General features: G+C 37.1%; 1 protein-coding gene and 1 long non-coding RNA gene across 3 annotated transcripts in view; one reads left to right on the top strand and one right to left on the bottom strand.

Annotated features, from left to right (window-relative positions):
* Positions 1 to 654: 654 nt before the first annotated feature.
* Positions 655 to 13,665, top strand: LOC118498575. The gene is made up of 3 exons (XR_004901064.1): positions 655 to 798; positions 11,568 to 11,642; positions 13,072 to 13,665. It is a non-coding gene; the product is annotated as an uncharacterized LOC118498575 (long non-coding RNA).
* Positions 13,666 to 14,909: 1,244 nt separating this feature from the next.
* PHF6 (PHD finger protein 6) overlaps positions 14,910 to 27,477 on the bottom strand; it is a 52,142-nt gene continuing 39,574 nt past the window's right edge. For both annotated transcript variants that reach the window (XM_028522206.2, XM_028522204.2), the window contains exons 9-11: positions 26,054 to 26,187; positions 18,380 to 18,509; positions 14,910 to 18,057 (exon numbers count right to left, since the gene is read on the bottom strand). In XM_028522206.2, coding sequence (XP_028378007.1) covers positions 18,380 to 18,509; positions 26,054 to 26,187 — 264 coding nt within the window. In that variant the 3' untranslated portion in view covers positions 14,910 to 18,057. The remainder of the gene's footprint in view (positions 18,058 to 18,379; positions 18,510 to 26,053; positions 26,188 to 27,477) is intronic.

The raw sequence follows: 27,477 nt of genomic DNA, 5'->3' as shown, positions 1-27,477 counted from the left end.
TTTTGTTTAAAAATGATCTATTTTGGTTGTGAAATATGGTAGGTATGCCATTGTTCTGTACTGGAGTATCTGCATGCAGGAAGAAATAAGGAAAGCATTCAGTATAACCCAAAATTCCCCTTCCTCATTCCTGCCTTTCTACAAACAACTTCATAGTTTACTTGTTTGGACTCAAGAGGAATTATTTGTGCACCACAAACAATTGTCAGTATATTTCTCCTCCACATGTTTCTGCATTTAGTAAAAAACCTTGTTTTTACCCTGGTCCTGTGCACCATCAAAATTTGTACTTCTGTTAAAAATTATCACCACAAAAATACTTACCCTAAATGTTAAATTTTAAAACTAAATTTACAGTAGTTTTCTGTATAATGCATATGTTTCACCTCCATCAGAATGAATTTCCATAAGCTTTTCTTTTATTCCTTGAATTGGATTTTAAAAATTGAACAATTATTGGAATTAACTAACGTGATAGTTAATTTTATGTCAACTTGGCTGGGCCATGGTGTCCAAATATTTGATCAAACATTATTCTGGATGTTTCCATGAAGCCGTTTTCTTTTGATGAGATTAATATTTAAATCAGTGGACTTTAAGCAAAACGGATTATGTCCCATAATGTGGGTGGGCCTCCTCCAGTCATTTGAAGGGCTGAGTGGAAGAAAGGCTGACCTCACCTGAAGAAAAAGGAACCCTGCCAGAACACTGCCTTTAGACTCCAACTGCAGCTCCCTGATTCTCCAGCCTGCCAGCCTAACCCATCAGACTTTGGACTTGCCAAGCCTCCACAATCAAGTGAGCCAATTCCTTAAAATAAGTCAAATTTTCACTCTCTCTCTCTTTCTCCCCCCGCCCTCCTTTTCCCTCTCCATACACACACACCTGTTTTGTTTCTCTGGAAAACCCTAATACAACTGATTTTCTATTTTAAGCACCTAATGTTAATATAAAAGTGGTATCATTTAACTGTGTTTGTGAAGTTCTGCTAAAAGAGCTATGTATTAAAAGCCATCACTTCACTTTTTGTTGTGTACAAGGAAACTTGAAGTAAAAAATGAGTAAGTGAGTTTGAAGAAGTCTTTTTATCTAACAGAAGGCACTCACAGAGCAATGTGCATATATACTCTCTGCAACTGCACCTCGTTAAATCATCATCATTAGGCAGTCTTCTTAAAATAAATACAAACCTTTGAGGTAGATGCTGAGTCAATCTCCACAGATTTATGTCTTCTGGTTTTCATGTGGTCAGTGATATCAATATCCCCATGCATGTGAATGATATATGCCAACAGATGTTTTTGTTTATGTTATACATTCATGATCAATTTCCTTGAGTGGTAGATGTGTTAATTTTTTATTAATTATGCACTTCAGTTTTTGAATTCACATGTTGAAAGGATGGGTTGCAATTAAAAAATAAAGAATTGTACATTTGCACCATATAATTAATATAATTAATGACATAACCACTGTACCAAAAACATTCAGACTACTTGCTGAATACTCCTCCCCTTCACCCAGCCCAGGCAAGCATAAGTCTGTTGTCTCCAATTCCTAGCATCTGAGTACACTTGCTTTATCACTGAACACCCAGCATGCTGTCCTTGAGAGGGGTAGATGCTAAGTTATGTTGTAATGGAAAAGATTAGGAAAAGGGAGAAGCCTTATCACTGGTTGTATGTTCTGTGGCAGGACTCCTCAGCCTCTATTTCTTGAATACATCTTACATACACATAAATGGACGTATTTTCTCACATCCACTGGCCTAGCGACTGCTGGTCTGGCATCTTGATGTATCTGGCAGGCTTTGGCAAGGGGCAAACCCAGCTGGTAGACCCAGTGTCCAGCAAGGGACACAATGGTGAATACTCCTCCCCTCCACCCACCCCAGACAAGAATGAGTGTGTTGTCTCTAATTCCTAGCATGAGTACACTTGCTTTATCAGTGAATGCCCAGCATGCTGTCCTTGAGAGGGAGGTGTTAAGTTATGTTGTAATGCAAAGGATTAGGAAAAAGGAGAAGCCTTGTCACTGGTTGTTGCTTAGGTTTAACTCTGTGTTAAAGTGAGAACTTGATTCTCTGTGTGTGCATCTCAAGCTTGTGCAGGAAACCAAGGCACAAACAGGAACTAAAAAGGGATGTTTCAACAGACCCATCCTGGCTTATTTCTATTCAACTATTAATACTTACACTTCATGGCAAAATGAAAAACCTAGGATAAATGCTAAATTGGACAAGACGCCTGGATAACAGACATAAATTGGGACTGACTTGGGCCAAGTGGAATGGAATGTATAGTCCCTCTACAGTGGTATAGGGCTAGAGCGGGGGATGCTTTCCAATGCTGCTGATGGTAGCACTTAAACTCCAGTATCCCAATCTCTGACCAAAATTTTCTTACTCTCCAGTTCTCGTTGGCCACCCTGCCTAGCATAATTGTGCTTCAGACTCAGGGGATACCTCCAACTCTCCAGTCTACCACCCTGCTCCTGGCTTCCTTTACTTCCCAGTTGTTTGGATCCCACTTGAACTCCTCTCTCACCAACAGCCGGAAGTCCTTCATACCCATGTAATTCTGTTCTGCTAAGAGGGCAAAACCACGCCCTGGCTCACACCCACAGCCTGTTTTGTCTATCCCTACTAGGCTCCAGAGTGCTGCTGGAGAAAATTCCCACAGCCATGGGGGTTGGTTCCTCTGTAGACTCTCACAGTCCAAACCTTAACTGGGCCCTAAATACCCTTCTATAATTCTTTAGAAGTCCTTGGTAAATTTTCCCTCTTATTCCCCTCAGTAGTGTCCTGAACATTCGTCCTCGCTCAACCTCATCATCCTCACTCTAGAAAGATAGACTCAACTCATTAACTTATGAAGAGGTGGAAGGAATCAGGCATGAACCACATCAGTATCCTTCTATCTACATCTGCACTGCTTCTTCCTCTCCAGGCTCAGAGGAGTCCCTCCATACTTGCTGTCTATTTTATCACTCCAATTTTCTCAACACACTCATTGCAGCCTGTCTTCTGTACCCACCCTTGTATCAAAACAGCTTTGACAAAGAACACCACTGACTGCTATATTGCCAAATCCAATGGACACTATTTTTTGGCCTCATATAACTGTCCTTCGTATTGCATTTGATACGATTTATCACTTTGTTCTCAAATCTATTTCTTTGGCTTCTGGGACACCAGCCTCTTGATTCTCCTACTTCCCTATTTCTTCTTGCTTTGTCTTTCAAAGTTTTCAGTATACCCTTCCCCAGTGTTTAAATTCAATACAACCACACCCAGTATAATGATCAAAATCAGGAAATTAACACAGATGTAACAGTATTAATATAGAACTCATTTAAATTTGACCAATTTTCTCATTAATGTTCTTTTCCTGGACCAGGATCTGATCCAGGAATGCATGTTAAATTCCCATAAATCTCTTTCATTCTGGAAGAGTTCCTTAGTCTTTGTTATGACCTTGACATTCTTGAAGGGCACTGGCCAGTTATTCTATAGAACTTCCCTGAATTTTGGTTTGTCTCAAGTCATTAAATTTCAGGCATTCCACTTTGGTCCAGAAATACAACAGTGAGGTTGTGTGCTTCATAGTGCCTAGTATTAGGAGACACATGCTATAATTTGGATTCCGGTAGTTAAGGTGGTATCTGCCAGGTTTCTTCACTATAAAGATATGATTTTCCCCTTTGTAGGTAATAGGGATTAGGAGGAATATTACTTTGAGACTATCTAAATATTCTGTTCCTCATCAAACTTTCACCCACTAATTTTAGCATCCATTGATGATTCTTGCCTGGTAACTTGTACTGGGCTCTTTATCTAATGTTGAATTTCCATTAATGTCATTCTCTCTTAATTTATTAAGTGAAAAGCCACTGTAATGAAGACTTTTCCCTTCTCCCCATTTTTACTAGGTTATTTACGTCAAGGACTCAGGGATTCCAATTTTATCCCAGGTAATGAACTATTAATAGCAGTTATTACTTTGTTGCTCAAATTGCCCAAGATGAGGCTATCGGGAGGCCCTCTATGTTGGCTCCTGTGTCTTTTTTGTCTTTCCATATCATTCTGTGAGCATTTTCTTAATTTCTGGCACTGCACAATACTCTAGGCTGATCTTGTACTTTCTCTGCCCTAGCCTTGGAATCTGCCATTTTTCCAAAAAGCTCTGGCTCCTTTCATTGGTAACCGGTATTAGAAGCCAAGCTCTGGGCATTAGGCTATAACATTTAAGTCACAATGGTAAAAAACCAAGTGTCTTATAAGCTATTTAAGAGTATTTATGGCTTTTAAATTAAATTTAAAATTTAAATAATCCCATCCATAATCTTTTAGTAGTTTATGTATGTTTAAATTTGTACACTTAGCCCTGGCTGGTGTGGCTCAGTGGATTGAGCACCAGCCTATGAACGAAGGGGTCGCTGGTTCGATTCCCAATTTACATGCCTGGGTTGCAAGCCAGATTCCTGGTGGGAGGCACATGAGAGGCGATGACACATTGATATTTCTCTCCCTTTATTTCTCCCTCCCTTCCCCTAAAAAGAAGTAAAATATTTTTAATATAAATTTACATACTTAATATTGAAATATGTATATTAAGGTATGTTAAATTCGTTTTGAAAATAAAGCCCTATGTATAATATTGCAGAATTAGTAGCTCATTAAAAACTATGCATAGTATAGCTTGTTCTCAATGTGAGGCAATACTTTCTATACAGAAAGCAGAGGTGTTGCCTCAGAAAACATAAATGTGTAGTATCAAAAAGGTCTGCCAACTTTCCTGCTCATGTGCTGCATTTGAATGTTTCTACTATATACAACTGTAAAAAAATTAGCAAATAAAACAAAGAGTAAGAGTTCCTTGCTTCTAGAGCACCTAAAATCCCTAATTATGTCTCCTTCTATTGTGGTTTTCAGAAAGCATTGGCACTGTGGTTATTAATATAGCTAAGGCTGTGACTCTTTGAGATTCTCTGTATGCTGACATCTCTTTCTAATGATGTTGCTCTTTTCAAGGATCAGGTCCCAGATTCAGAATAATAAAACTGACAAAGTATCTTACACCCAAACCATCCTTAGCCCTCTCTTAGATGGCCTCGAGCACCAATGGCTCTCTCCCTCATCTCTTGACCTACGATGTGACGTCACACACAAAAGGGGTGAGGGAGGAGTGTGTTAGAAATAATGAGGCATGATAGGTATGCTTCATATATTTTCAAAAATATTTTATTTATTTAGAGAGGGGAAGGGAAGGAGAAAGAGAGGGAGAGAAACATCACTGTGTGGTTGCCCCTCACCTGTCCCCAACTGGGGACCTGTCCCGCAACCCAGGCATGTGCCCTGACTGGGAACTAAACCAGCAACCCTTTGGTTCACAGGCCCACACTCAATCCACTGAGCCACACCAGCCAGGGCTGCTTCATATACTTCTAATGATCTCAATAGTAAATTGTCTTAAGTTACTTTAGGTTAACTCTGTATGGGTCAAGTATGCCTATAGGAAGTTGTGTCTTTTTGAGGACGGTAGCGCCATATTCATGTCCATTTGTAAGGGCTAACATGGTGACTCTTCAGTACTCTTGATGATTTAACAAGATGTTCTCTGTTTATAATATGATCTTACCTCAGGGTTATCATACATGAAGTAAATAGTTACAAGTAGGTCCACAAACTTGTGTACTATTTCCTAATAAGGTGTTCCACTTACCTCTATTCGGATACTTTTGGTTACTAAAATAAGTGAAACAGAACTATTCCATCTTTCAACAGGTGGTCTCTGCTCCCCACTCACACTTGCCTAAAGGTTCCTGCTATAAATTAGATAGAGCTGTGCTGTCCAATATAATAGCCACTATCACACATGACTATTTAAATCTAAGTTTAAATGAATTAAAATTAAATAAAATACAAAAGTTTGTTCCTCAGTCCCACTAGCCACATTGCAAATGCTCAATAGCCACTTGTTGCTAATGGCTGCTGTATTAGATAACACACACACACAGAACATTTCCATCACTGTACAAAGTTCCATAGGACAGCTTTGGGCTACGGTGGGTCTCCTGGAAGGAATGATGACTAAGAGTGGCCTAGAGCCTTGGTAGGAAGGGCTCTATTAGAAGCAGGCTTCCTGGTGTGACTTGATACTGCTACCAGGTACACAGAATGGATGGGCTGTTCCAGTGCACCTAAGAGTCAGGATTTCCAGGACTACTTTGGTCCAGAGGCAGATGACTTCATGAAACTGAACCACTACTCGAAGTGGAAAATGCAACAGGACTGAGTCAACTTGTTGAGCAATCTAGTTGCAGTTGTCTTAGAATCTTACAGGAGTTGTTTTTCATGTTCTATTTTCTGACACGCATAGACAAAGCTCTCTTTTTTTCTTGCTCCACTTGAACCCTCAGTTGAGTAAGCTGTATCAATGCCACTGGGATATATGCAAGTGCTCCAGAATTCATTAGCAGTGGACTGCCAACCTAAATCTAAATTTTGAAACCAAAATGGTAACTCTTTCCCTTACTGGGAGGTTACTTCAATTATCAGATTTGGGTTTTTTGGGGGGTGGGGATGCTCTTAAAGAAAAACTTGTAAGGGAGGAATTGAAGCGTAGCCCTGGCCTGACCCTCTAGGGCAGGGATGTCAAACTCATTTTTACTGGGGGCCACATCAGACTCGTGGTTGCCTTCACAGGGCTGAAATAATTTTAGGACTGTATAAACATAACTACTCCTTAGCTGTTAGGGAGTTGAAATTAAACTCGGCTCTTTGAGGGCAACTGCAAGGCTGATGTGGCCCTCAGCGAAAATGAGTTTGACACCCCTGCTCTAGAGGAAAGAACTGCAGTAGTCCTGCCCTGAAACGGGGAACAACAATTATGTCCCTTGTTCCTAGTATCAACGGCTACCTGGTAAAACAGGAAGTGTAGCCTCCCAGGCTCCCATCAGGCAAGGGCAAGAAGCCAGGTATAAGCTGTGACCTTTTTTCACTGGTTCAGAAAGAAAAAAACATTCTTGTTTCCCCCACCCCCAAACCAGTATCCAATTCAGAATTGTCCACTACTTTTAGTTGTCATGACTCTTTAGTTACCTTTAATCTGGAACAGTTCTTCAGCCTTTTTTTTTTTAAAAAAATTATCACCCAAGGACACGTTTTCATTGCTTTCAGAAGGAAAAGAAACATCGATGCCATCGATTGGTGGCTCCCATATGCACCCCCCATGGGAGATCATACACACCACTCAGGGTCGGGGAATGAACCAGCAACCTAGGCTTGTACCCTGATGGGGAATCAAACCCCACACCTTTTGGCTATGGGTCAACGCTCCAAACCAAGCCACAGTAGCCAGGGCAGCCTTTCTTTGTTTTATAACACACCAACTTTTTTGAAGCATACAGACTAGTTGTTTTGTGGAATAGTCTCCAATCTCAGGTTCTCTGCTGTTTCTTCATGATTTAGAGCAGAAACATTTGCAATAGCAAACTAATAGCAACAACCAACCCTGGAAATAGCTAAATGTCAAACGGTATGGAAATGGTTAAAGAAACTATAGTACAGCCACAAAATGGACCATTATACAACCAATAAGAATGATAGAGTATATTTACTGACTTGAAGATAGTTTCAATTCTTCCATGAAAAAAATACAATTTAGTCATATATGAGCCATCTTATATAATTTACATATATGCATAGAAACCTTTGAAAAGCTTATAAAAACACTTAATGGTGACCAACAGTTGGATTATGGGAGATTTGAAATTTTTGTTTTTAGCCCTGTCTGGTGTAGCTCAGTGGATTGAGTGCTGGCCTGCGAACCAAAGGGTCACTGGTTCAATTCCCAGTCCAGGCACATGCCTGGTTTGCTGGCCAGGTCCCCAGTAGGGAGTGCATGAGAGGCAACCACACATTGATGCCTCTTTCCCTCTTTCTCCCTCCCTTCCCCTCTCTAAAATAAATAAATAAAATCTTAAAGAAAAACAAACCTTCAAGTTTTTATTTTTACTTATCTAGACTTTATAATTTTGGTATTTTATCAATTCCATGAATAATAAAAATATAGAAACCTTTAAAAAGTGACAGTATAGTTTTGTTTTTATATCTGAAGGATCACTGTGTGGGAAAGGGAATAGGTATTACTTTTCTGTTTTAAAGAAGGAACAAAAAGCAGTTACCTACCACAAACCAGCTAATTTCACTTAAAATCACTTTATCTCATTTGCTTTTTAAGAAAAATACAGTGGCTTAAGAGACACTATCCTTATTTTGACAGATGGGGTGGGGGATGAGGCTGAGTTGGAGGGAAACTTGCTCAGAGTTAACTGCTTACTAGTGGCAAACTAGGATTCAATCCTAGATCTTTCAGAACACAAAGCCTTGCTTTCCCCATCTCACATTGCTCCCATGTGGCCCTTGTTCAGCTGTCTGCAGCCTGGCTCCATCTGGAAATGGGGCTTGAATTTTTGACAATTCCCCAGCTTTTGGCCTCACCATTACCTCTGGTGATTTTTGTAGTTTTTGTAAGTAGGCATATGCCTTGTTTTATTTTTTTTTCTACTAAAGAATTATATGTGTATATCTATGTACATAAATGCATTTTGCTTTCTGATGTGCTTAAAGCTTTGAGTTGCATTTTTCATAAGCTGGTTAATCAACTCTATTACCTCCTCACACCACTGGCCTCAGCTTCCTACTTGTCCCCCTCCTCTTCCACCTTTTTACCTCTCTGATGCCTACAGTTCACCCTGCCCTTATATCTCTTTCCTTTGCCAAAGAAAGACCAGATTTTGCACAGACCCCTATTAAATCTCTGTGAGTGGGGAGAAGGTAGGTAGATTATCTTTGCAGAGTCCCAGCTGATGGAAGGACTTTTCAGTCTTGGTCCTGTCATCCGATGTAACTCTTATTCTTCAGTCATTTGTGAAAACAGATTAGCAGAGATTCACGTGACAGTGCCTGGACTATCTGGAACAATAGATCCCAGTCAAGTGAGAACTAAAAAGCACACATTGGCTTTAGCAGCAGCAGTAACCAGTGAACTTTGCTGGAGGGGTTTTAGTGCAGTTGAGAAGCAGAGGTATAGCAAAGTGACTTGACTTTTAAGAAAATCATGAGAGAAATATGGTAAAACTAGAGCATTAGAACTGTACACTGTATCAGGGGATGGGAGAGTCTTAAATCTGTTTCCTCCTTTAACCCTTACAAGTCTATGTGTGAACACTATTTTAACCTGCACTTCAAAGATGAGATCATGGAAGTGGAGATTCAGTACCTTATTCAAGGTTACATGGAATCCGAACCAAGGTCACCAAAACCTAGAGTCCATATGCTTATTTTTTAAATTTAATCTTTACTGTACTTTTCCCATCACCATTTAGTCTCCTTATAATCCTCTTCCCCCATATGCTTGTTTTCATAGTTTCTAAGTATACTGGGAAGGACAAATAAAAAAAGATTTAAGATTGATGTGGGTAACTTGAGACTAAACATCAGTGTATGTGGTGGCATCAGTCCGCAGTGTTGTGGTTTCCTCTAGCAGGCCATCTTCCCCAGATTTAAGTGTGGGGTGAACTCTAGGTACAAGAGAGGTAAGAAGTATAAGAGAATTAAGTGGTAAGTTGAGGCCAATTGTGTCAAGAGGTAATGGAAGTGATTAACCATTTTATCCAACCCGAGTAGAAAGTAAGGCCAAGAACTGCTCACTAAAGAAAATGAAGGAACTAAGAGTCTGATAAACATGGGTACAAAGTGAATCTGGGCAAAATGTTAAAGAAAATCAAACAGTGGAATCCAAAGTAGTTTATCAGTAGTAAGAATAGAGAGGATGGATCTAAAAGACAGAATAACAGATTCTGAGGAACTCAGGCAAGTAGACATCAAGATCTAAGCAGACCAATTGTAGCCCTGTTGACTGATGGTGTCATTAACAAAGAGATAAAATTCATGTGAGGACAATTTATTTTTATATTTTTATTGTATTTTTTTTCCTTTACCAGTTAGTCCTGTTATACCCCCACCCCCTAGATCAGGACCGTTTGGTTTGACACTCAAGCTTGAGATCCAGCAGTCTGGGTAAAAATATCCAGAATAGTAGAGACTCAGCATGGAGCCTTACTGGGTAGACCAGACTGTGGATAGGGACTGGGGCTCTCAGTAGGGCACACATGCAACAGTTGTAGCAATAGATCGTGGTGATATGTGAGAGCAATATAAGGTGGCAGATTGAGTATCAGACTGATGGTCATTATAATCATACAATTGTATATATCAGTGAATATGGAATTAGGGTTGTATAAATATATTAACACAGGTATCACGTGAAATAGTAAACATGTAACTCATGATTTATATACAAAAATTAAACAAGATAAAAGCTTAATGTATAGTGAGTGATATTGGAAAATAATTCTTTTCCTTTTTTAGAAACAAAAAATACTTATATTTTAGATTTTTAAGGTGACTTAATAATTCCAATAAAAGTTTTGTTTCAAATGCAAAAATAATAATAATAAAAAAACAAAGATGGCAAAGACCAGAACACTGTGGAATAGTTACATCGGGGTAAGGAAAGGAGTCAGGAAAAGTGTGGTCTTAAAGACGCAGTATAATGGAAATTATGGAAAGAGTTTCAGGAAGGGGCATCAAAGTAAAAATAATAAAGATGTGAATGTATGAATTTTTGTGTCAATCTTTCTAGGAAGTGGTCTACAAACAGCTGGTTGCATTTCCAAGTTTCATGGAATGGAGTGACCCCAGTGACTAAATGTAAAGGCTGCCTAAATCTTCTCTTTCCTACCCTTCCTCTTCCCAAAGGAAAGAAAATCTGTCAAGCCTTTTTCATAAGCAGCATGTTTTCTTTAACAGCTCTCCCTGTGCCCCAGCCCCCACCCCGAGCATACTGGAGGGCCTCCTAAGCAGTTTGGGCAAATGGGATAGGTTGCAATGCTTAAAAACAACTCTTCTATGGGAGGTCCAGAAAGATATTTGTATCTGAAGATAATGCCAAAATTCCAGCTCTTGGATCTGCAAACTTTTAAGAAAATGCTTATCTTTTGTGCTTGCTCTCTAACCGAGAACATGAGACCAAGGTCCAAAGAATTACTGTTTCCTTGTAATACTAAATCAATACTAAACATAGAACATAAGCCTATTGGGTTTAAGGATCAGCAATGTTTGAAAATAAGCCTTTGTTAAATAATCTGGCTAATCTCTGAAATGAAAAGAGCAGCAATCTCCACGACCCCTGTAGTTTGAAGTTACAAAAAGAACTCTCTAATGTAATCATCCTGTTTGGTTGCCCTTCCTTAAAGACTTAATTATTTCATAAACATATGAAAATAGAGTACAAGGAAACATGATTAAAGGTTGAGTTACTGGCACATTAAAATTATTTTTGTAATGTTATACATCTGACAAATCCTTTTAAATAGAACAGTTGTTTGGCTAGTGTTATAATACATAATTAGCACCAAACGTGATTTTGAGAATTTGAAAAAGCTAATTTTCATGTGGCAAAAAATTATCCTTGACTACATTCACTTTATTCTTTATTTAGAAACTTTCATGTTGACTGACCAGCCTGACTGAATATTTGCATCATTTTACCAACAATTTCTTTTCAGACATGCAGGTAATTGTTGCTTGAGATTCTTGAATGAAAAAAAAAAAAAAAACAACTCATTTTCTAGCAGATTATTGAAAAGCATAAAGTGTATATCAACTCAATTTTTCTGGTTAGTCTTAGATTTTATTCATGCAAGGATGAAACAACTAGTTGAAAAGTAGAAGTCCTGGCTGGCGTAGCTCAGTGGATTGAGCGCAGGCTGGGAACCAAAGTGTCCCAGGTTCGATTCCCAGCCAGGGTACATTCCTGGGTTGCAGGCCATAACCCCCAGCAACCACACATTGATGTCTCTCTCTCTCTGTCTCTCTGTCTCTCTCTCTCTCCCTCCCTCCCTAAAAATAAATAAATAAAATCTTTAAAAAAAAAGAAAAGTAGAAAGTTCAATGGTTTTATCTTGTTTTCATGTAACTGACTAGTTGTTAGACACAGTCATGACTTTGGAAGAAGCATGACAACAATTAAAGGTCATAGGAACTCTTTAACAAAAATGGTACATGACCCCTTCAAGTGCACTGAATATATGACCTTGGATACTTGGAGAAGCAGATTTATCTGGAAACAGTGAATGCTACGAGCAATCTGTTACCTTTCAGAAAGCAGAAGTAAGGGAAATGATTCACCACTACTACTGTTATTAATACATATGAAACAAAATCTTTTGACTTAACCTTTTCACACATGAAATAAAACCTCTAGTTTCTCAAATAATTCATATTTCACTTCGACATGTAGCCTATATGATCTTTATAACCCCATCAAAAGATCAAAACCCCATCAAATTTTCTATAGAATGTATATGATGTTTTTTGTTGTTGTTTTTAAAGATACCATACCTCTTTTCATTGAAAAGCACACCTTTGGAATAGGGAAGCAGGGAAGCTTAATCCCTACAGATGGGACTTATTTAAATTGGTACAATTTTTTGGATCAAAACTTTAAATGTACACACTCTGCACTTCTGGAACTTCAGCCTAAGAAATTACATAAGAACATGAGGATATATGTGAGACATAGAACGATTCCAGTTAATCCATACATGGTGATACTGTGGAGCCGCTAAACAGAATGTGAGAAATCTACCTGTACTGACACCTTGTAGAGCCATTCAAGGAAAAACAAACAAACAAACAAACAAACAAAAACCAAGATATGGGACTGTAGATACAGCATGATCCTATTTATGCTAAAATAGTGCTTAAGTTATATATGTATACAAGCATTTAGAAGGACACACATCAACTACCGAGAAGTAGGGTTGTGGAGAAAGGGGAATTTTTCAGGTTTTGCTTCATATACCTTTGCATATTTTAATTTTGTACAAGGAGTACATATTACTTTTTTTATAAATTGAGGTAAAATTCATCCTTTCAAATTGTATAATTTATGGGTTTTAGAATATTCAAGTTGTATAACCATCACCACTATCTAATTTCAGATGTTTTCATCACCTCAAACAGAAGCACCATACCTGTAAACAGTCACTTCTCATTCCCCACCCTGCAGCCTCTGGAAACTACTCAGCTGCATTCTGTCATTCTGGACATGCCTATTCTGGACATTTCATCGAAATGGAATCATACAATATGTGACCCTTCATGCCTGGCTTCTTAGGATAACGTTTCCAAGGTTCATTTGTGTTGTAGCAGTAGCAGTACTTCACTTCTTTTTATGGCTCTATATGACTTTTACAAATAACAATCTGTACGTAGCTCTGATCTTAAAGATACTGAAACAGAAAAACCTTACCCCTTTGTACAAATCATTTTGTAGAAACTCAATGGCTCAAAGTCCAGTGTCCACATTAAACTTGTTTATTTCTATCTGCATGTTCTTAACACCCTCTTGAGTATCTACCCTCCCAGGTCCCATTTTAAAATTTGCCCCTTCAAACAGTACTTTCATTTTCACATGTCTATTTGTTAGACTGTTAATCATTCACAGAGCAGACCTAGTTAGCTCTTTGCCCAGCTGCATCTTCCCTGTCTCCTGGCCACTGTTCCCACCTCCAACATAAAACCACTTTTATATCCACAGAGAGCTATAGACAAAGGTGCAATTGGGAAGTTTATGGATCTCCTATATTTTGACAAGGACCCAGGTCTGACTTACTCGACTTCAGTACACTGACCATATGCAGAACATTAATTTTCTTAGTAACTGGTATTATATAGTTTTCATATTCTGAATAAAAGTCAAGAATAAAATTTTCCTTGCATCCTTAATGTATGCTTATGTCTGTTATAGTATAGTTATAGTTATGTCATTATGTGAACAAGGCAAAATTATGTAGCATTGGTTGATAGGTAAATCAGCACTGTGTGTGAGTGAGGCCCTAATATATAAATATAAGATTGATTGGGGTTTTCTCTTAAAAAGATGAACTAACCATTTGCTGGACATAGAATTCTCCTAGGAAATTCTACCAGGTTTATGTTTTAGAATAATCTCAGCAATTGATGACTGCAGCTGAAAAAGAAAACACAACAAAACACCAAAATAATCCCCCATCCAGCTGTCAATAGTTTCAATTAGCTAAAGAAAACCACATAACTCCTTTCTCCATATTTTTATGGTGGAAACTGAAATGAAACTAAATAATGGATTTTACACACATACATACACACACACACACACACACACACAAGCACTATTGGGTAACACTGGCAGGAAGGCACATCATTCTATTGTTGCAGCATTAATCAGAACCTATTGCTTGATTTTGCCCCCCTCTTGGGTGGGAAGGCAGGTTACAAAATGTGTGTATGGGATGAGCACTTTGCACTAATTAAAACTTTGATTTCGGCCCTGGATATGAGCACTGTACAAGAAGCAAGCTGTCCATGGGAAAGGGAGTAATTTTAAATCTATAAGGTGAAATACCTTTATGACAAAGATGTTAATCCTGCATCCTTATTACCAATCAGATTAACTGTACTAGGTGTTTTGGTTTATTTGAAGACCACCTTTTAACTAAGTTCTAGAGGATGCAATTTAGGTCTTAGGGATCTGAATCATGTAAGAGAACCAAGATGTAATATAGTTCTATTGTATTTGATATATTGCTGTTTTTCTCCACGATAAAACCTTTTATGTTGTGAAATTTTTAGGTAAACTCAAATTCACATTTCTCTCTCTCTCATACTTGTTTAACAAGTTATTAAACAAACTAAGCATTTCACCTTGAAATAAAGCAAGACTAAAAGGAGCACAATACTATTGCTGTTACAAATAAGCTTCATCATACCCCTTCACAAAAAGACATACATACAAACATGAAAGTCATAACTCATTTATTGAATGAATAGTATATGCAATACCAATAAAAGGAAACTAATACTACAAACTACAATTTTGAAAATAAAGCCAATATAACAGGAACAAAATATACATAACATGAGAGGAATGTTTGATTTTGACCCATAATGCATTCCTTATCTTTACAATTAACCTAAATGTCTGTTAGAACAAAACTGTATACCTTGGTCTAACTTTAGCGCTTTTTAAAAAAAGCAACATTCTAGAAGAACACTTTTCTTTTGCTTTGAGATATTTAAGATTCACACATTTGTTCAAGTACATAGATTCTGATTCAACAGTAGATCTACATAGCTTGTTATTCTGTTAATATCTTGAGTAGCATGTACTCCTGAGAAAGTACTGTCTGAAATCCTAAAATTGCTGATTTTTGAAATAAAATGTATTTCAGCTGTGGGTTTTTAATAAATTGAGATGAAAGTAAAATTCACCTCCCACCCCCCCCCAAGGAACAAAGAGCTCTTATTAAAGTATAGAAACTCAAGTCTATCTTTCTACTCTAAAGAACATTTCTTACTAACATTTCTGGTAAGGCAATAAATGCTCCAGAATAATCTTCAATATACGCTTGCAAAGATTACACTGTTTAATATCAATAACAAAAACAAAACGAAAATAGGAAAAAAAGAAAAAAGGAAAAAAGAAAAGATGCTTCAAAACTTCAAGCTAAAATATGCATAAAACACAGTCATGGCAGTCTTTTTTGAAATGATGTAAATGTTATATACTTATCAAATAATGTCATGCTTATTAAAACTACAGTTAAGGACTTAAGAGATGAACAGTAAATATACTGCTGAGGTCCATTTTTCTAAATACTCATACCACAATGTAATTACTACCCAGAAGATGATGATGCTACTTGGGAACATAAGTACTGTACAATTTTTACATTGTAAGGCACTTTTACTCAGCATGTGACAAACATGGACAGAAAATCAATATTGGAGGTTTACGACCAAAGGTGATTTTTCATGTGACTTCAATTTACATTTCAATTTTTTAATGAAAGATTATGTAGCCAATCACACCACAGTGAGAAAAATAGGTAGCCAGCCACTTACCTAGTCAACCAAAAGGTAAAGTGCTATTCTGGTTGCTAGTGGCAGAGAAAGAGTATGAAGAAACCCATACAAAATCATACACTTGATTACATAACAAATCTATTGACTGAAAGCTATAGTATTTGAAGTCTATTATGTGATTATTGACTGGCCATTATTACCCCTGGCGCCTTCCATTTTTCCTAAAAACATCATTACAGTAGTTGTCCAAAAATGAAGGCGCTCCATTGTTTCCCGGGTAAATTGATGGCGTATAAAGTAAAAATGATCTAGACACAGTGATTCAAAGATTTAAAATAACAGGTTTCAAGCTGTTGTAAGGGAATAAAGTAGAGATCCTTTGGGAAAAGTCACATAGCTTGGTAAACAAACATCTAGATCTGTTGTTGCACTTCAAGTCATGGTGAATTTTGAAAAATTCATCACATACACACAAAGAAACCCAATAGCATATTTAGAGCAAGAAGAGAAGAACATATAGGGAGAGCAACCAACTACTAAAGCTAATTTCCTTCTAAAAAAAGATGGTTAAAATAAAGCAATCATCAAGTCCCTCGATTTATGTAAATGTATGAATACACATTGACAACTCTGTCTTTAAGGGACTAGCAGTTAAAAAAATCAGTCATTAAGCACAGTGTAATTTTCCATCTGTTACATTTTAAAAATGCTTTTCCATAAGATAAAAAATACCTTGATGTACAATCAAGTTAACATGATTACTTCTTGTTTGCTAATTTGCTTTAATGTGGTAGGTTAACTAATAATTCAGATATCAGAATCCCTACCCTTAATCATGAGGTGCTATGGTAATATTAGGCAGACCACAACAAAAGGTTTTTTTTGGTTTTACTATAAAGAAATATATAAATGTGCTTCAGAAGATAAATGGAAGAAAATTTCACTAGCTAGAAATGCCAGTGAGAAAAATCCTTTCTAAAAAGCTGGATTCTTAGGCTTTGAGAAACAATTCTGATGATCCATAAAACAACAATGAGCCCTACCAGAGGCAAAGTAGGGCACAGAAGCCTATTGGATAGATAAGCAAAGCACTGCATGAAAACATTAAAAAAATTAAATAAGGTTTTAAAAATAGTGGTCACAAAATTAAAAATAAATACTGTTTTATGCAAAGACTGGTTTTTACATCTAGAGCACATGAGACCTCCTTACATACTTTGGGCCAATATAGGAAGTGTTCCACACAACACGGCACTTGAGAGGAATAGGTTTCAGACATGGTGGCTAAAGTCCTCAGTGAGTGGTAACCCTTTAAATTTTTAAAAAGGTTTAATTTGCTGTTTCCAAATGTTAGTTTAAACTTGAAAGGATCCAATCATTTTGCGAGAAGCTCTTTGTATAACATGAAAAAAGAAGAGGTTTACTGTCAAGAGAATTTTGGCATAAGCACTAGAGCTCATAGCTTACAATCACCAGTTGCCTGAGTCCATGCTGGTCAGTGAGAAAAACTTGAACAGGAACTAAATGAAATGCTTTAGCACACTTCTTGCAAGAAATTTTTAGCATTTGCTGTCAAAGCCAAGAGAAAAATAAAGTTCTCTTCATTTCTAGCCTCCATTACTTGAGTGTGAACAAAAAAATCACAAATTCTCATGTGTTGCAACCAGAGGCGTGTTTGCACTGTAAAGTAAAATTCGCTTATGCTTTCCCTCCAGTATGAAACCACTAAACAAACTTAGATACTCTAAACAGAACTTTCTTAAGTCCAAATGAAAAATGAAGCTTACTTCATTTCAATGTCTGCTTTAACTGTTGACACTATACACAGGGTTAATAGTGTTTCAATTGCTTCCCAGAAACTGCAAACTACGGCTATTGTATTATCAACACGTGAAATTCTGCCATCTAGTGAAGAAGGCTCATAAAACAAACAAGACGTTTTTAAGCAGTTCAATGAAGGATCTAAGACTTGGGCAGTAAAAAGTTACAAACCCTTTTTGATTTTAGAAAACAGTGGAAAAAAAGAATAGTAGTTATGGATGTCTTATTCATTCCCAGTTTTCTAACTCTGTCCCATGAACCTGTTTAAAAGATGATAAAAAAATGTAAAATATGATGCTTGACGGGAAAACAATAAATATAATGTTATTGAGGAGTGAGAATATCTTACTGATTTGACATTACAACTACATTTATAGATAAAGTAGATAGCTTGTTTTTACTCTTACAAAATCAGCTAGTTTAAAAAACTATGCAAGCTTACACAATCCTTAGCATTCTAGTAACATGCTCAACTAAACATAATAACATTTAAAAAATCATACTGCACACCATTACTTCAACATGTTTTTATCAGTGTGTATTATATTGTGACAACAGATCCGATATAATGAACTTTCATACCTAGTTTCCATTAAGTTGCTGCTGAGTTACTTGTTGCTGATCAATTTCTAATTTTCCCCGGCTTTTACTCTCCCGTTCCTCATCTTCTTCATCTCTCTCATCATTTCCACTATGATTTTTACAATATAGTCTACAATGATGAAAGATAAAAATCTCAAAATGTTTTGCCAGTGTTCATGAGAATATATTTATGTCATTAGTAGATGAGGTTGGTGTCCATTTAAAACATGGACTTCCTCATTCACACTTAAGAACACTTCATAATTACTTACAGGTACACTTCTATCTAAAAGATAGAATAGTACTCTATTAATGAGATATTAAAAGTTCATCTGAAATTAAACCTTTGCTTTAGCATGAAAGTCACCACATATACTCACTCAATCCCTAATTTTACCCAATAACATTAAAAACAAAGTTTTTGATATAAAATAATATTGAATGTCAACTGCAACTGAAAAATAAAATTTTAAAAATGTTTTAAGACTAAAACAATAAAAAACAAATTTTGACCAACTTGAAAGTGTCAATGTTAAGGTACAGAAATGAAAGATCCCAATTCTGTAAAGTTTCACACACATTATTTAAAAGTACATAGGAAATTATATTGTGTATGTAATCTGCTCACACTGCACATTGGGAATCACATCTTTTCTAATCATGAGTTCAAATATCAAGAGTGAGACTCCTGTCCTGGCTGGTGTGGCTCAGTGGATTGAGTGCCAGCTTGCAAACTGGAAAGTTGCTGGTTCAACTCCCAGTCAGGACACATGCCTGGGTTGCAGGCCAGGTCCCCAGCAGGGAACTCACGACAGGTAACCACACATTGGTGTTTCCCTCTCTTTCTCCTTCCCTTCCCCTCTCTCTAAAAACAAATATTTTTTTAAAAAAAGACTCCTACATAGTGCAGCTATGAAGTAGCTTCCCAAAAATACAACCTGAATATAATTAAGCTTTTGAACCAACTTATAGTTTATGGAAAATATGGAGGGGCAGAAAAATGAGGTAAATGGCCTCTTAACAAATCAAATAGATAAATTGAGAATGTAAGACTTTTAGGGGACAACTTACTAAGGTGTTTCAACAAGTAGCAGTAAGAGATGGGATGGAGTGGAGGAGATTGCTCTATATAGAAAGACTTGTACTTGAACAAAGATTAAAATAAAAAAAAAATTAAAAAGAAAGACTTAAGAGACACAGACACCAGATGCAATGTAGAGACCTTGTATGTATTGAGATTTGAGCAAATTAAGTCTAGAAGGACATTTTCAAGACAGCTGGGGAAGTGTGAACTGAATATGAGATGATGTGAAGTTAAAAAGTATGATAATGGCATAGTGATTAGATAAGGAACACCCATACTTTTCAGAGATGCATACTGAAGTATATGGGGGTAAAATGACCAAAGAATCTGGGGTTCTGTTTCAATATACCCCAGGAAAAAAGTAAAACAGATGAAACAACTATGGCAGTAACTTAGTACCCACTGAGACGGGCAGTTGTTATATTATTTTTATTTTTGTATACTTTTGAAATTTTTTATAGCAAGAGTTTCATCTAAAAGGATAAGCCCTTTGTTATTAGAACAAATTTTAATCTTTTAAGGGATTAGTTTCCACTCAAGCACTATTTCCCGTAGGCCCATTACGTGTCTTTCACCAGTCTAGACATCAAGGCCACAGGTGCTGACTGGTCAAACAAGACTACTGCTGTCACTGAACTTACTTTTCTACAGCGGGAGACTGACATTTTAAAAATACATATTTAAATAGTTTAAATATATAATAAAGATAATTAAAACAGGATAAAAGGAATCACTATGTAATCTTCCTTTGTACCCTTTTATTATGAATATATTCAGAATCCAGAAAGGCAGCCAAAAATGCCAGATAGGAGAAAGCCACTTTATTCAGAAATATTCCTCCTTGCATTTCCTATTTGTCTATTCTTTCCATAAACTACTACATGCATATGGACTGTTATTTTAACTCAATGGTCTCCATGATAAAATGATCTGGAATCCATATTATAAGTTGATTTTAGAAAAAATTTATTTTATTATTTTTTAAAGTTTTTTTTTATTTCAATTTATTTATTTATTTAAAGATTTTAGTTACTTTTAGAGAGTGGGAGAGGGAGAAAGAGAGGAAGAGAAACATCAGTGTGTGGTTGTCTCTAACATGCCTGAGGGCCTGACCTGCAACCCAGGCATGTGCCCCCAGTGGGAATCAAACCAGCAACCCTTTGGTTCACAGGCCCATGCTCCATCCACTGAGCTGCACCAGTCAGGGCTTTATTTATTTATTTTTAGAGGGAGGGGAAAGGAGGGGGAAAGAGAAGAAGAGAAATATCAATGTGTGGTTGCCTCTCATGCGCCCCTCACTGGGGACCTGGCTTGCAACCCAACCATGGGCTTGGGTTGGGATTCCCTTGACTGGGAATTGAACCAGTGACCTTTTGGTTCTCAGACTGGTGCTCAATCCACTGAGTCACACCAGCTAGGGCCAAATATTTTTGTTTGGAGATGGCCACTGCAACATGGTTTTCTAATAGTTAAAAAGTAAAAAAAAAAACCTACCTAAATGTCTAAGAAAGGAATCGATTAACCAATCTCATATACCCATACAACGGAATACTATAAAACCATTAACATTGTGATATAAAACTAATGTCACAGAAAAAAACGTCTTGGGGGTAGTAAGTGGAAAACAGTGCATATAATAAAATCTAGTTTTTATAAATATACTCATATATAAAATCACACAAATGTCTAAAGAAAGTATTCCAAGATTTAAAATCATTATCTCTGGTGACAGAATTAGAGTTGACATTGTATTTTGTCCTCATCTATATTTTTCATTTTCCCAAAACAAAAATGAATAACTATTATACTAAAAATACTTAAATAAAATTAAAACTTAAATATAACAATTCTCTATATATCTGATTTTAGATGTTTAAAACAGGACTGATATTTTCAAATATTAATTGTTACTATAAATAATGATTTTTTAGCCCTGGCTGGCATAGCTCAGTGGATTGAGCTCGGGCTGCGAACCAAAGCATTGCAGGTTCGATTCCCAGTCAGGGCACATGCCTGGGTTGCGGCCCACGTGAGAGGCAACCACACATTAATGTTTCTCTCTCTCTCTTTCTCCCTCCCTTCCCCTCTCTAAAAATAAATAAATAAATCTTAAAAAAAGAACTACCCTTTAAAAATGATTTTTAAAAAATTTTATTTATTTACTTTTAGAGAGAGGAAGGGAGGGAGAAAGAGAGAGAGAGAAACATCAGTGTGTGGTTGCCTCCCACACACCCCTGACTGGAGACCCAGCCCACAACCCAGGGATGTGCCCTGACTGGGAATCAAACCAGCGACCCCTTGGTTCCCAGGCCCATGCTTAATCCACTGAGCCACACTAGCCAGGGAAAATAATGATGTTTTACTCATAAAAATATCCAAACAGCACAGTATAAAGAATATAAAATTGCCTCTTTGCCTCCATTTATATGCAACAAATGAGAGGTAACAACTATTTACTGAATATGTTCCTAATAATTATATACAAAAAGTATTAATATCTTATACTCATGTACACATATACAACTTATTTTCCCCCTGACTATCACAGAAATACCTCTTCAACACTCTACACATGGATCTACTTCACTCCTTAACTGTTTAACAGTATTTCACTATGTGCATGAACTAAAATTCATTAAGTATCCTGATGAACATTCTGGTTTATTTTTTTATTTTGCTATTGCATTTCTTTTTGATTTTGCTATTATAGATAGAAGGTCAACATAAATCTTTTCCCATTCTTCATGACAATTTCACCTTTGGTTAACCCTGGCAACTTTGAAAAATGAGTGTGTCAACTATTTTACTAAGCTATATTACCCTTCAATTGGTAGACTCTATCTTGATTGGGACAATTATAAATATTTTCATATGAATCCACCTTTGGTCCTCTTTGTGGTATAACCTGAAAATTATGTATGCCTATATAACATATAAGAGATGCTGGCTCTCATGGAGTATGAAGCTTTTTAGCCAGGGTGGATCCCATGCCCACTCCATGTGGTTCCTGTCTTATTGGACCTGAGCTGTGCTACTATACTGACTACTGCAAGGACACCCACAGAAGACGAATATTTGATGCTGTCCTGCTGGCAAGTTGCAGTTCCTCTCTTGAGTAGAGTGATGCCATCTATGGTAATTTGGTCAGTCCTTATTATAGGTCTAAGATGCCCTTGTGGATATAGTAGCAATCATTAATAATAATACAATGATACTTCTTGCAGATACATCCTTGTGCTATCTGCTTATTTCTCTGAGATAAGTCCCTACAAAGAGAATGATAAATTACTCTCCTAAAAAGTTGTACCAATTTAACATTCTGCCTAAACATCCAATGAGAATGCCTGCCTCTAGAACCTAGCTAACATTAGATAATATAAGTTCTACTAATCTTTGCCCATCTGATAGGCAAAAATTTCTAAGATTTTGTTTTAATTTCATTTCCTTGTTTACTAATAAGGTTGAACAGTTTTTCACATGCTTATAACCAACCCATGATTATTTATTCTATTAATTACATGCTCATATACTTTGCCCATTTGGGTTGTATTTTTCTTAATGATTTGGAATTCTCTTTATGTAGCCTAAGTTTAATGTAGTCCAATAAAATTTGAGTATCCTATCACACTTAGAAAGGACTTCTTTCCTTGATTATAGAAAAATTCTCCTTTATTTCCTGCTGATTTTTCTTTATGATTAAGATTTTTCTAAAATTTCTTTTATAAAGCTTTTACTTAATTTATTTTTAGAGAGATGGGAAGGGAGGGAGAAAGAGAGGGAGAAAAACATCAGTGTGTGGTTGCCTCTCACGTGCCCCCCAATGGGGACCTGGCCTACAACCCAGGCATGTGCCCTGACTGGGAATCGAATCAGCAGCCCTTTGGTTTGCAGGCCCGCACTCAATCCACTGAGCTATACCAGCCAGGGCCATAATTAAGATTTTTAATCCATCTAAAATCTGTTCTGGGGGTACAGTCTGAGACAAGGATTCAAGTTACATTTTCTACATGGAGAGCCAATTGTATAAATGTCAGGCAGTGAATAATTCATCCAGTCTTCACAGATACAAAATGCTACCATAATTATTTATAAGCTGCCAACAAAGATATGGATCTGTTTCTTGGGATCTGTCATTATGCCACTACCACACTGTTTTAATTACTGTACAATAGGTTTTAATATCTAATAGGAGATTGCATTAAAATTTTTCTTGGCTTGTTGTGATAAAGACTAGTTCATTACCCCAATACCCCTTTTCTATCCCTTCCCCTGTAGTATTAAACTACATTTTATCTGGGTAGCCATGTTCCTACTAAGAGTACATGTCTCAGCCTCCTTTGGACATGTGACAAATGAGATGCTGAGCAGAAGTGTGTGTATAGAACTTCCAAGAAGGCTGATTAAAGTTAGATTTAGCTGGAGGAATAGCCACTTTGTCCTTCCATTTTCCTTTGTTCCTGCTTCTTCCTACTTCCTAAGGAAGTAGGCCCCAAAGATGAGAGAGGCAGAAGGATGGTAATCTGGGTCCCCAGTAACAATGAAAATCTGCCTACCACATCTGGACAGCTTTCCTCTGAATGTTTGAGGAGAGAGACAAACTTCTACCTTATTCAAGCTTCTGTTTCCTTGCTATATAAGGTAACAATAATTACTAACAAAAAATAATACCACATTTACTCTTATAAACAAAATTTTCAAAAGTCCAGATTTCACTTAAGGTGTGTTAAATATATAAATTAATTTGGGGAGAATAGCTATCTTTCAAAGTTGAGTCTGTCCATCAAGGAATGTAGTATATTTTGCCTGTATAAAATGCTAATTTTTTTAAACAAGGAAAGGTTCACCTTTAGTATATGTGTGGAGTGGGAAGTAGACATTTTCTTTTATTGTTTCTAACTAGTTATTACTGGAATTGTTTTTAAAAATTCATCTCATATGCCATCAACTTTACTGAGCAATTATTAAGTTTAATAAATTCAGAGTTGATTCCTTTGGATTTCCTTGGTAGACAATGATATTAATAACACTGACAGTTTTTTTCCCTTCACAGTATTTATTATACATCTTTTTTTTTCTTGTTGCACTGACTTAACCCTGCAAGAGGACATTGAGAGCAATGTTGGTTGCTGGTTCCCTTGTCTTGATCCTGATCCAAATAAAAGTATATTAGTAGGGTGGTTTTCAATTAGAGATGAATGTGAGAATCACCTGGAGCGTCATCAAATTACATGGTTTGGGCTTTGACCTACTCAATCTAAATCTCTGAAGAAGAGGAACAGACAAAGAACATTTCTAAAGAGTGCTCTATCCACCCCAAATGATTTTGAGGTTCAGCCCTGGTTAAGGACCATTGTCCCTTTAATACTAAATAAGCTATTTGCTGTTGTTTCCTCATAAACGCTTTATTAATAATCCTAACTTATCAAAAGCACTCTTGTTAGCTTACTTTAAAATTCATGGGTGTTGGCCCTGGCTGGTGTGGCTCATTGGATTGTTAGCCTACAAACCAAAGGGTCACCAGTTAGATTCCCAGTCAGAGCACATGCCTGGGTTGTGGACCAGGTCCCCAGTTCAGGGTATAGGAGAGACAACTGATCCCTGTATCACTCACACACTGATATTTCCCTCCCTTCCCCTCTCTCTAAAAATAAAAAAAAAAAATCTTTAAAAAAGTGGGAAGAATAACATGTAATCCCAAATCTCCAAAGTTTACTCTTTTTTTAAAAAGATTTTATTTATTTATTTTTAGGGAGGGAAGGGAGGGAGACAGAGAGAGAGAGAAACATCAATGTGCAGTTGCTGGGGGTTACGGCCTGCAACCCAGGAATGTACCCTGGCTGGGAATTGAACCTGGGACACTTTGGTTCCCAGCCCGCGCTCAATCCACTGAGCTACGCCAGCCAGGGCTTCAAAGTTTACTCTTTCATCATTCTTCCATGAGCATCTTCTATCTTCATCATAAGCCTATCCTATTCTAAGGTCCCAGCAATTCTCACCTGGCCCCTCAGCAGTAGCCTCCTAACTCACTCCCCATTTGTACCCTTGTTTCTGTCCCATTCTCTGCCTAGAATGCTTTCCCAAAACCCACATTCATCTTTGCCCTTCAGATCTCATCTCAAGCACTATTTCCTTAAGGAAATTCCTAAAAACTCTCCAATTATGGACTAGGTTAGGTCTTCCTTGTTAAACGTCCTTATAGCACTTGGTAATGTATCCTTTATAGAAGCACTTATGTAGTTTGTAATTGTATATGTAGTTATGTGACCATTTCATTAATATATCTCTCCCACTAGACTTTAAGCTTCATGAGGACACAATCTATGTCTGTTTTGATCACTACACTATGCCTAGATACTGGTACAATGCCTGACACATAGTAAGCATAATATATACTAGTTGAATGACTGCTTATCCATGGTTGTATAGTCAGGAGGAAATGCTAATGGCAGTACTCATTCTTACACGGATTCCTCATGATTCTATACTTTGCTAAATACCATCTAAAAACAGTGACCAAGTAAACGAATGTCATCTATATTTAGGCAGTTACTTACTGACAATTTTAGGAAAATGGACAATTGTTCTCTTACTTGTAAATTCCTCGTGACATATTTTCAATGTATTTAGCTTTGTCTTGTACTCCACAGTGGTAATGGTAAGTCTTAACACAGGCTTTTATTTCACATCCAATAGTAGCACCTGGCTGACTGCAAAGTGTGCACTTCTGTTTAAGGGAAGAGAAAGAATAATTATAAGCATTATTTCAAAGCTTGTTTTTTCTATTTTTGTCATATTTCAGCCAAACATTCCAGTTTACAAAGAAAACAGCCAATTTTCTATTGAAAAAGAATTCACTGAACTTATTATATAGCAATGTATTAAATTATGCAGCAATTTAAACCATACTGTGATAGATTTTGTAATATTAAGTCATCTCCTGATGTTTCCATTATTTAACTGTACTAACCATTAGAAATCTGACATCGAAACATAAAAGGACACTTCTTAATACTGCCAAACACAAAAAGAATGTTATTCTATATTTTCATGGTTTCCTTCTCCTCCCTGGAATCAGTTCCTTTCCTATTATGGAATCAGAAGAAAGGAAAGCAATTCCCCCAACACAGGGATTGCTACCAAATAGACAAAAGAGCAAAGGGTGACTAAAGAAGCTGAAAACTTTTCAAGACTCCTCAATTGGGCCTAGATCAGCTTTGCCTCAAGAATGTTCTCAGATTAAAAGGTGAATGTTGACAAAAGGGTCTCATGTCCAATTGAAGAAGTTTGAGAAATGCTAGTTTTATACAGATTGCTTAATAGGGGAACTTCTTACAACCTTTTCTCTAGGAAGGTGGGTATAGTAAAGGGTTCCTAAGTTTACTGAACTCCAGATTCCATTTTATGTTTGGAGAGCTGGTGGAGTATCTTTTTAAAAATTATTTTTATTTATTTAGACAGAGAGGAAAGGAAGGACAAAGAGAGGGAGAGAAACATCACTGTGTGGTTGCCTTTCACTTTCTCCCTACTGGGGACCTGGCCCGCAACCCAGGCATGTGCCCTGATGGGAAATCAAACCAACAACCCTTTGGTTCACAGGCCCGTGCTAATCCACTGAACCACAGCAGCCAGTGCTGATGGATCATCATGATGAACTAATGTCCTTTGGAGAACACTTGGAGAAATGCTAGGTTAGTGCTTACCCTAACACTCAACAATGCAGTGATAAATAAGCTGATCAAAAGAACTGAATTGTGCCCAGGCTGGTGTGGTTCAGTGGGCTGAGTGCCAACCTGCAAACTTAAAGGTTACTGGTTCGATTGCCAGTCAGAGTGCATGCCTGGGCTGCAGGCCAGGTGCCCACTAGGAGGCACACAAGAGGCAACCACACACTGATAATTCAGTCCCTCTCTGTCTCCCTCCCCACCACTCTCTAAAAATAAATAAATAAAATCCTAAAAAAAAAAGAAGTGAACTGTTATTACAGCCACCTATTTGGACTTCAGCTATATGATAC

Source organism: Phyllostomus discolor, chromosome X, assembly GCF_004126475.2.
Source record: "Phyllostomus discolor isolate MPI-MPIP mPhyDis1 chromosome X, mPhyDis1.pri.v3, whole genome shotgun sequence".
NCBI lineage: Eukaryota > Metazoa > Chordata > Mammalia > Chiroptera > Phyllostomidae > Phyllostomus > Phyllostomus discolor.
Note: the sequence above shows the minus strand (reverse complement) of the source record. Positions and strands in the feature narration are given on the sequence as shown.